At 40.4% G+C, this 10,036-nt stretch overlaps 2 protein-coding genes across 2 annotated transcripts; one reads left to right on the top strand and one right to left on the bottom strand.

The window, feature by feature from the left end:
- Positions 1-2,222: 2,222 nt before the first annotated feature.
- Positions 2,223-3,546, bottom strand: ankrd39 (ankyrin repeat domain 39). Its single transcript, XM_049763654.2, has 4 exons — positions 3,135-3,546; positions 2,960-3,063; positions 2,671-2,874; positions 2,223-2,585 (listed from the first exon to the last, which is right to left on the bottom strand). Exons 1-4 carry the CDS (start codon positions 3,226-3,228, stop codon positions 2,439-2,441), a joined length of 549 nt encoding a protein of 182 aa, XP_049619611.1. The 5' UTR covers positions 3,229-3,546; the 3' UTR covers positions 2,223-2,438.
- A 244-nt stretch (positions 3,547-3,790) lies between these two features.
- kctd9a (potassium channel tetramerization domain containing 9a) lies at positions 3,791-9,857 on the top strand. Its single transcript, XM_049763653.1, has 12 exons — positions 3,791-3,959; positions 4,222-4,343; positions 4,420-4,463; positions 4,539-4,635; positions 4,723-4,781; positions 4,885-5,013; positions 5,214-5,281; positions 5,359-5,454; positions 6,139-6,288; positions 6,682-6,787; positions 6,874-7,007; positions 7,524-9,857. The coding sequence occupies exons 1-12, from the start codon at positions 3,912-3,914 to the stop codon at positions 7,638-7,640; spliced, it is 1,170 nt and encodes a 389-aa protein (XP_049619610.1). The 5' UTR covers positions 3,791-3,911; the 3' UTR covers positions 7,641-9,857.
- Positions 9,858-10,036: the final 179 nt, after the last annotated feature.

Below are 10,036 nucleotides of genomic sequence, written 5' to 3'. Positions count from 1 at the left end.
CATGGAAAACAAGTTTACATCCATGCACAGTAGTACTGAGGCTTAGGTACATGAACTAGCAGCATTAAATTTAATCTCCAAACTGTAAAAATGTAGAACGACTGTCATTTCCCACCTCATTCTGTTTTTTGTTTTGTTTCTTTTATACACAAGTTCCAAATCCACCCAAGAATTGCAAACAGACCGCCATCTATTTTGGATGAAAATAACATCCATTCCTGCTTAAACTTGGGCTCATTATGGTGGAAGTGGGTTCCCGGGCCAGGAAGTTTCATTGCTTTCCAAATAAATCTCACTAAACAGAGCTGTAATCCAAATTCCTCATCTTGTGGAGTCCTCCCTCTGTCTCCACATGACATGAAAGTTCTGAGAGCTAAAGGCATAGAAAAATCACACCTTTTCATTGTCCACATCCCAAAACGCGACATGTCAACATATGAGGATGAGTTAAAAACAGCTACTATTCGAAACAGAGTACATTTCTGTTTCTGTTTTCACGTGCCGCATTTGTATGTACCACATATGATAATATCACCTGGCTTAACATCAACCAGCAGGTGAGACAGTAAAGACCGCAGCTAATTTAAAAAGCAAAATGAGCTCTTTCTTCAAAATGTAATGAATGCTGAATGATTCACTGATTTGGGTGGAAAAAGGCTCACTCATTCGAGTTGGGTGATCGTGCTTCTTGGCTGTGTGGTGTAAGAATTCGTCACTGAGTGTAAACAGCACTCTTGGCAAAGTCCTCTGAGCTACAACACCCCCAACACCACCCCATCTGCCCCCCAACACCCCATCTCCTTGTGCTGTGTGGCGTCAGCTGCAATGAGCTCCAGATGTGGCCTGGCACCCATCCAGTCGCCGCACTGGATGTGGTTTAGAAGGTAGTTTGGCCGGCCCCAATGAAACTTGTTCAGATTTAAGGGAGCAGTTAGTTTTTGTCTAGTGCACTGCACTGTAGAGGAGAGAGGTATTTGTCTCCAACAAATACATGTGGTTCCTACCAAAGTACAATTTAATTATGAGATTTTCCCCATCTGTTTTCATATTAATAGAAAGGCCGATGTGTTCCCAGTTTTTCCTTCTTTGTTTTCCCCTCTCTGCATATGGTTTTTTTGTGACTACAATAAACATGAGATTGTTTGGAACTGTTGGCGTGCAGAACTTAAAACAAAGTGATACAGCATATCTTCTCCGTATTTTGTAACCAAGATATTTGTTTTCCGTATGACAAGAAAGATGGAAAAAAAGGGTAGAATGAGCAACAAAGTCTCAACTGTGTTTTTTTTCCCCCCAATGACATCTGTAACGCAGTCCTTTTATACAAGACCATTTAAAAACATGTTAAAATTTTTAAATCATGGCTGGCAAGTGACAAAATAAATATTGCATGTAAGTTTTCCTACTATGAGAGACCCAATTATTTTTTTAAACTCAAATGGAAAATAGGAGTCAACCCACTGCTGTTTAGTTACCTATGTAAGGCAATGTGTTAAAATTAACTGTGGCAGCCACTCTGGCTTTTTATGGTCTTTCAGACTGACAGACGGCCAGTTTTCTAAACACGAGCAGGAAGAATGAACGAGGTCACACATGGTTGGACAAAGCAGTAAGTCCATTTAGTTGATGGCTCCCCCTGCTGCCTGGCCTCATACTACCGGCCAGCAGAGACTAAACTCATATGTGAACATTCGCAGTACTTAAATACTGAATGTGTGGTGTATCATATATTTTGACACACTTTCACTACTTTTGTGTCTGAGTAAAAATTACCTAAAAATGTGTTCAACTTGGAAATCATTGATGCGCATATACCCACCTACACACAACAACCACTATCATGTTTACAAATAAATAGGGTTCCATAGATAAATTCCAATAAATAGGGACCTTTTCCTTACACAGATTGATGAATTTGTGTATTGTGTTGATTAAAAAGTTGAGGGGGTAGTTTGGGTGTGATTGTATAAATACTGCCGTTATGAGGAATGGGGAGCACTCAAATGTAAACATAAAACCGTTCAACTCTTTTTGAATTAAAACTGTCTCTTCTGCTTAAAACCTCTCCACATTTGGAAAACCAATGACTCGCAGGGAACAGATGGTGCACCTGGCATGCGTAAAAAACGTTAGTTACTCGGAATAGATGAGAGTAAATGACTAGCTCATCATATGCCGATGTAAATAAGAGTATGTATGGTTTCAGTAATAGGAACAAGAACAAAGAGAACAGTCATTATTAGAATTGAACATAAAATCCCAGTTACAATAGCAACATTCTGACAATTTAGACAGAGACATGAACACTTTGATTGTGGTAATAAGGCATTATGAAGATCTGAGAAGATAAGGACACTGAACGCGTTTCCAGGATAGTACGTGTTCTTGCTTCTTTGAGCAAGCCTTCGAATGCTCAATTAGTCTTGGTTGGGATTAATCTACTGGAATTGCTTTAGAATCTTCTGCAAATGTTCTTGAGGGGCAATGTGGAAGGGTAGCTGGAGCCTTTTGTTCTTCTGGGTGCAAAGTGTGGGACAGGCCTCAAGAAGGAGCTGACACACCTTTTCATGACCTTGTTCTGCAGCCTGACAGACAATAGCAAGAACAGTTCAAACATAGGGATCTTAATATCATTGGGCCCATTACTATGTTCTGGCAGGTATATCTTACTTTGTGTAGAGGAGACGCGCCATCATCATCAGAGATCATTGGGTCGGCTTTATGGACTAGCAGCAATCTAACAACATCCACGTGACCGCAGAATGCTGCCCGATGGAGAGGCGTGGCACCGCCTGGTGTCTGAGGAGATGCACAAGCACCATTCTCGAGAAGAAACTTACATACAGTGAGATGACCACTGCGACTTGCATAGTGCTGAAACAAAATGTGCACAAACAAAACACTTTTAATATATGGATCAGGAGCAATAAATACAATGATGACATCTTAGGGAACTAACTAGAGCTGTATATCCAGCTGAGTCCCTGAGGTTTGGATGGGTGCCCTTTTGGATCAGTGACTGAACCCGCCTCAAGTCTCCATCCATGGCGGCAGACCAGATACCTGCATACGATAAGATTTGTACCTCTATATACAATTTAAACTCTAATGTCTCCTAGTTAAACGATACAAACCTCGTTCAAAGTCCATCTCATTCACTGTCTGGAAAACACTGGAAGAGACAGGGAGGGTGCAGCACGAGCAACAATGTTCTCCATCAGAAGCCATTGTGTTTGTGTGCACTGACTAGAATTCTATCATCATCATTTAAGCGTTTAAATAAACAATTGCCTCTTAGTTTCAAGATGTTTTGAAAATTTGCGTTCCATTGGTTTAACAGGTCTGCCTTCACCGATTAACGCTATCAAAAACGATGATAGTAAACTTACATACATTTGAACTAATTTGAAGAAAATCTGATATTTTATGTAGTCAATAAATGATCTAACTCTTATTTGTAAACAAAATACTAGACCGATACGATTCAATGTCGCTACCTGGAACGTCACCATTGACGTCCCAAACGTATGACGCCAATTCCTGCTCAACCAATTGCAGTGCGGCAGTCAGAGGATATCTTCAATGACGGTTGTTCAGTTTAAATTATCGTAGATACAGATAATCTCAATACTTTGTGGTCACGTTTAAAATTATTAATGACTCAATATATGAAAATCCACTGCAAATTGATTAATATTAGTGTTTTAAAATCAGTCATTAATGATCTTATTTCAACTATTTGAATATTTACATTAATTCCAGATTGTCATGAACGCACCGGCAATCTCGTGTTATTGAGCGTTTTCTTGCTAGCTAGTAAGCCTGAGATACACGATACATGCTAGCTGGCAGGCAAGTGTTTTTTTTTTTTTTTTTAATTCCAACAAAGTACCAATAACCAAAGAGCAAAAATGAGAAGAGTCACGTTATTCGTTAACGGGACGTCTAAAAATGGCAAGGTAGGTAAAAACTCAACTCGCTGTTATGCGAGTACATTTGGCCTGCTATCTGACTACCCTGTTTTGTTGGTTTTCGTACCAGTATTTGTCGCATAAATTGATATTCATCCCCCAATTCAAGGTTGTTTCCTGTACTCTTCTGCCCATTCACACCCAATCGCAGCTCAGGAAGCCCTGCATCAAAGCTGACGAGCCATTTCGTTCCAATCTTGTCGTTGACTGTAACATAAATAAATACAGTAAATGTATTTTCTCCACTTAGGTTGTAGCAGTCTATGGGGCTTTGTCTGACTTACTATCTGTAGCCAGCAATAAATTAGGAATTAAAGCATCCTGTTTATATAATGGAAAAGGAGGTCTCATCGATGACATTGCCCTAATCAGGTAAGAGGACACAACGAAAATATGTAAATTAAACCTTATTGCCCTGTTCTAAATGGTATTGCCTCGGATTTAACAGAGATGACGACGTGCTGTATGTCTCAGAGGGCGATCCATTTATTGGTGAGTTGGATAATGTCTGTAGTTTGTTATCTTCCATTGACTAAATCTGAAGACAACACTTGTAATTCCTCAAAGAATGTCCAAATGAAGTCAAAGTTGGATCTGATCAACAAGGTGCTCACACTGACTGGTTAACCCTGAATATTGGTGGTCGTCTCTTCACCACTACCAGGTATTTCTCACACACTCTCTTGTGTCTTCACCTACAGCAAATTGTAGTCACTCAAGTTTGTATTGTTTGCATCCCTTTGTATATTAGGAGTACCCTGGTCAGCAAAGAGCCCGAGAGTATGCTAGCCCACATGTTTCGAGAGAAAGGTACACTGGAGCATTAAAGCTACCCAACTCTTGTTTCAAATTCAATCTGAGCCTTTGTTGAAGTTATTTCTCTGATGATAATTATTTTGTCTCTTTGCTTCAGATGTGTGGGGAAACAAGCAAGATGAGCATGGGGCCTACCTCATCGACCGCAGCCCTGAATACTTTGAGCCGATTCTTAATTACTTGAGGCATGGTCAGCTTATTATCAATGAGGGCATAAATATCCGAGGTAAGAATACGTTTATAATGATCAAGCATACGTAATATAAATGTATAGCATGGATGAACAAGTAATCAAATTAAAATTTACATTGCAATGTAGTAACATACAGTTGGGAATGAAATGTTGAAGTGATGAAGCCACAGATTTGTTTACATAACTGTTGTAATCTGTTTGATACATATGAACAGTGATGACATGTCTTCCAGGTGTTCTTGAGGAGGCTCGTTTTTTTGGAATTGAGCAACTTGCCGATCAGTTGGAATTGGTCATCAAGGTAATGTAGTTTGTAGTTCTCAAGATGTGTCGTTATGGCTGAGCTGTGTGCACTGACCAGTCATATATGCACACCAGAACTCCCAGCCGCCCGAAGACCATTCTCCTATTTCCCGCAAGGAGTTTGTGCGTTTTCTTTTGGCTACACCCACCAAGTCTGAGCTCCGTTGCCAGGTAATACAAGTTTAAAAATATCAATACGGTATATAATGATCTGACTGCATCACATGGCTCCGGCCTAAAGGGAGCATCAAATGCATCCCATAGATTTGTTCATGATATGTGATTATTTGTCAGTCCAAGACCTGTGATTTATGTGTTAAGGAAACTCACACGTTACAAAGTCTGGAGACTGGAGAAAGGAGATGAAATATGTATGGACCATAGTAAGACTTCATAATGCGCAGACAAGCCAGTACTTTGATCGCTTGCACATTACAAAATCTGTATCATATATTCTGTCTTTACAAAGATATTAATCTTCAGTTATGGTTGACACTAAAGGAACGGAATTAATGTAATAGTGACGTGTATTTTACAAAATCAGTTAGACAGAATCGATGATTCAGCTCCTCATTTAGCTCCTATTATATTAACCACATGGCTGGGTATAATGCTGTAGTAGGTTAGTGTGCTGTAGATTGTGACAGGTAATTGCCAAATGCTGAAGAATTATTTAAACACTGTTTATTCATTTGAGTACAATTTATGTAAATAATGATGTACGTGTGTTATTTAGTTGTGCGCATAAGCCAGACGATTAGACTGAATCATATGTTGGTTTTGGTCAAAAGATATGATTAAGATATGGCCTCAACAAATGTTGCGTGTGTATGATCCTCTTGTTTACTATTTTAGGGTCTTAATTTCAGTGGCGCGGATCTGTCCCGGCTTGATTTGCGCTACATCAATTTTAAGATGGCGAATCTCAGCCGTTGCAATCTGACACACGCCAACCTCTGCTGTTCCAATTTGGAGCGTGCCGATCTGTCCGGAGCCAACCTGGATGTGAGTTGGTCTGTTTTACAGTTTTTACACTCTCTTCTCAAAGATTTGCTGAGTGTCATTTGGAATTTGAGTCCAGTAGATTGCGTTCCCAGCAATTGGCTGGCGACCAGTACTGTACGTCACTGTCCAGAGCTTTATAAGATCTGTAGAGTATATCTCACTTCTCACCCAAAGGCAGCTAAAATGTTCAGAAAATAGATAGATGAATGAATAGCTGAGATTACGTCATTGAACAATAGAGCCCCTTCACACCTCCCCCTCTCTCAGTTATGTGAAGTTCTGTCCACACATGCACCCACACTAGCCCAATTAAGCACATAAGAAACACACACATGGATATCCAAAGTGAGAAATAATCTTGACATTTTCAATAAAACACGCTGTGTCTCAAAGGGTGCTAACTTACAAGGTGTGAAGATGCTCTGCTCCAATGCCGAAGGTGCCTCTCTTAAAGGATGCAACTTTGAAGATCCCTCTGGGCTGAAGGCCAACCTGGAAGGTAACTCATCAAATCTTTAAGCAGGGCAGATGTGGTGGTCTTTTGTTGTGATGTGGTTTGTTACCAGTCAATATTTTTGCCAATAGGTGCAAATCTGAAAGGAGTCGACATGGAAGGAAGTCAAATGACCGGCATTAACCTGCGGGTGGCCACTCTGAAAAATGCAAAGCTGAAAAACTGCAACCTGCGGGGTGCCACTTTAGCAGGGACGGATCTTGAGGTGAGATGAGTCCATCAGAGTGATTAATCGCTAATGTAACAACGTTTCTTTTTTATGCTTAAATCGTGTGCATTATCCCGCTAGAGCAGTGGTTCTTAACCTTGTTGGAGGTACCGAACCCCACCAGTTGCGCATTCACCGAACCCCTCTTTCGTGAAAACTAAAATAATTATTTTCAAATTCAAGACATCAATGTTTTTTACTGGTGCACAAAATCAGCCGTGCATGAACATCACCTTGTTCAAAGTACTAAACCAACAAATACATGAACCTGATTGAACCTAGGTTAAGAACTAATGCACTAGATTACCCAGCACCAGTATCACTCACAAATATCACATCAGATTTGTTTGTTGATTTTGCAGACAATACTAATTTCAGCCTTGAGTTAGATGGACGACACACGATGCTAGGAAGAAGTGATTTAATTAAATCTTGGCTCGCTGACTCTTCATATCACAGCGAGGTTTCCTATAGTTTTTGATCCCAATATTATTATGTGCTTCTTTGCTGCAGAACTGCGACCTGTCTGGCTGTGATCTACAAGAGGCTAACCTGAGGGGATCCAATGTGAAAGGAGCCATTTTTGAGGAGATGCTAACGCCGCTGCACATGTCGCAGAGCGTTCGATAACTGAGCATGCGCGTCAACTCAGCCACTCCTTTAATCTCTACAGCCTCTGATGGTATATGCTCTCAGTCTCAACTTTTTTTTTTTTTTTTTTTTGCCTGCATTTAGCGCAGGTAATCGTATGCACTTCACTGACATTCTACCCACCTCATGTTCGCTTTAGATATCACACTATTTATCCAGGGTTGTTTTTTTTATGCACCTTAGTGTGTGTTCATCTATCCATCAATCTTCTTTCGCTTAGCTGGGGTTGGGTCGCAGGGGAAGCAGGTTAAGCAGGGAAGCCAAGATTTGCGCACCAAACTCTGACACCAGTCTGCATGGACTAAATACTAGGTCGTTCAGTACCACGTAGTACTGGAGCACCATTCCCAAGATCCCCCAAGGGACATGGTCAAATGGCCTCTCCAAGTCCAAAAGCGCATGTGGACTGGTTGGGCGAACTCCCATGCATCGTCAAGGAATCCTTCTGACGGTGTAGAGCTGGTCACTTATTCTACAGCCAGGCCAAAAACCACACTGATCTTCTTGAATCCAAAATCTGAGTTCCCGTTGAACGCGACTGTTACGACTCCTCCTCATGATGTTAATTGAGGAAGGGTCGAACATGGCAGTGGAGGTTAGAAAGGGGAACGGGATTGACGAAGGTGCACGTTGACCTTCACAAACTCAAAACTGACCACAGACACCATGCTTCACTCAAAATAGTCTACTGACTTCTGAATTGGAACGTTTCGCTCCAGAGTCTGCTTTTCCACCACACACACACACACACACACACAAGGAAAGCGGCACAAAACACACAGAGGCATGGGGACGTACTTGTCTGCAAGACTAAGGTGACACAAACACAACGTAACACAACTCAAATGACCAGACTCTGCTTCCTCGAAGACGTGTCTGTGGAATTGAGGAGGTTTTCAAAGTATTCTTGATACCTGCTTTGTCTGCTGCCTGTCTGTCATGAGCGACCCTGACAGGGGCATAGAAACCCAGACAGCTTAGCTCTGAGGATCAGTGTGACACATAAACTTCACCACCACAATAATGTGATGGCTCATGGAGCGGCTATTTATCCACATACATACATTATATAAAAAAAAAATCATTTCTTCAGTGTGTGTAGAAGTGTCTGAATGCAATACAATTACATCATTTGGTCTTTAGCACAATATATTAACTGATTTAATAGGCATTCAAACCAGACAATGGTTGCTGCTTCTGAATGAATCAGCAGCTGTGTCATGTAAAAATGACTGTGTTGCTGTACTTTTCACCAAAAGTAACTTTGGCCTGATACAACGCTTTATAATCGAAAGCCAAAGGCTCAAAGTGTCAAGGCTCAAAATGCTGCTGTGAAACTACGTCACTAGCAAGATGTCAACACGGCTCAGGTATGCAGGTTGCACCTATCATGTTCTGTTACAGCACTCAATATTTTGTGCTCAAAACGCTGATTGTTGTTCTTATCTTTGTCCTCTGTTGTTCTTATCTTTGTCCTCTGTGGATCTACCTCTTTTTTTTTCTGCATCAGTGATCCATTTGCATGTACGTACAGAACTGTGGCACCGCGTACTAAAATGTTCATGTAGGTCAAAGTCACATCTTACTTTTCAAATCAAGAGAGATGAAAATTGTCATCTTTTTTTGCCCAAAGGTTGTAGACACATAATCAGGGGCATTGTTGTCAGTAATTCTCCATTTATATATACACTTAATCATGCTTTGAACCAATTTGCACAAGTATATCTTTTCATCCCCAAAAATGTAAATTGTGTATTCCTATGTACATTGAATCCAGTGCTTCCTAAACTTTCCAAAAAAAGATTGTAAATAGATATAAGGAGATGTTCTTTTGTCAAGGAACAATCTTCTCTTTGCTGGATTGTCTCTGTCTACATGTATTTGTTTGTCTTTGACCGGTCAAAATATTTAGCTGTATTTCTGCGCTGCTCTGATGCAATACATTTTTTTTTTACTCTATTTAACAGAAGGTACCAAGCTTGTGAGAGTGATTGATGAAGGTAATGTTGGCGAATTACACCGTTCGTGTGAATCCCAAAAGAAGTGATCTGATTATTTATTTGAAAACATTGTGGATGCTATGGTTGTTTTGTTTTGAAGCAGGGGTGTAGAGCTGCTTGTTCATGATTATTGCACTTGACTGTGGAAATACTTTTCCATTATTTGACTCTTAGAAATAAACTCATTGAGAGTAAAGGATTCTTCTTTGTCTTTTTTGTTTGGCCATCATTTGTCACGCTTTATTTCATACAAAAGTCTTGGAATATCGCCGCAAGTACAACTTCTCCAATGTGCAAGTGTGTCTCAATAAAATAAAATATTGTGGAAAAGCTGAAAATCACCTGCGCAATTCATACCAAAGTAGCTCCAAGCAA

This window comes from Syngnathus scovelli, chromosome 3 (genome assembly GCF_024217435.2).
Source record: "Syngnathus scovelli strain Florida chromosome 3, RoL_Ssco_1.2, whole genome shotgun sequence".
In the NCBI taxonomy this organism is placed as follows: Eukaryota; Metazoa; Chordata; class Actinopteri; order Syngnathiformes; family Syngnathidae; genus Syngnathus; species Syngnathus scovelli.
Note: the sequence above shows the minus strand (reverse complement) of the source record. Positions and strands in the feature narration are given on the sequence as shown.

Coding starts and splice junctions, on each gene's coding strand:
- ankrd39 (XM_049763654.2), bottom strand. CDS start 3,228: ATGGCTTCTGATGGAGAACATTGTTGCTCGTGCTGCACCCTCCCTGTC. Junction 2,875..2,959: donor CAGCTGGATATACAGCTCTA/GTTAGTTCCCTA, acceptor ATTTTGTTTCAG/CACTATGCAAGTCGCAGTGG. Junction 2,586..2,670: donor GCGCGTCTCCTCTACACAAA/GTAAGATATACC, acceptor ATTGTCTGTCAG/GCTGCAGAACAAGGTCATGA.
- kctd9a (XM_049763653.1), top strand. CDS start 3,912: ATGAGAAGAGTCACGTTATTCGTTAACGGGACGTCTAAAAATGGCAAG. Junction 5,014..5,213: donor TGAGGGCATAAATATCCGAG/GTAAGAATACGT, acceptor CATGTCTTCCAG/GTGTTCTTGAGGAGGCTCGT. Junction 6,788..6,873: donor GCTGAAGGCCAACCTGGAAG/GTAACTCATCAA, acceptor TTTTGCCAATAG/GTGCAAATCTGAAAGGAGTC.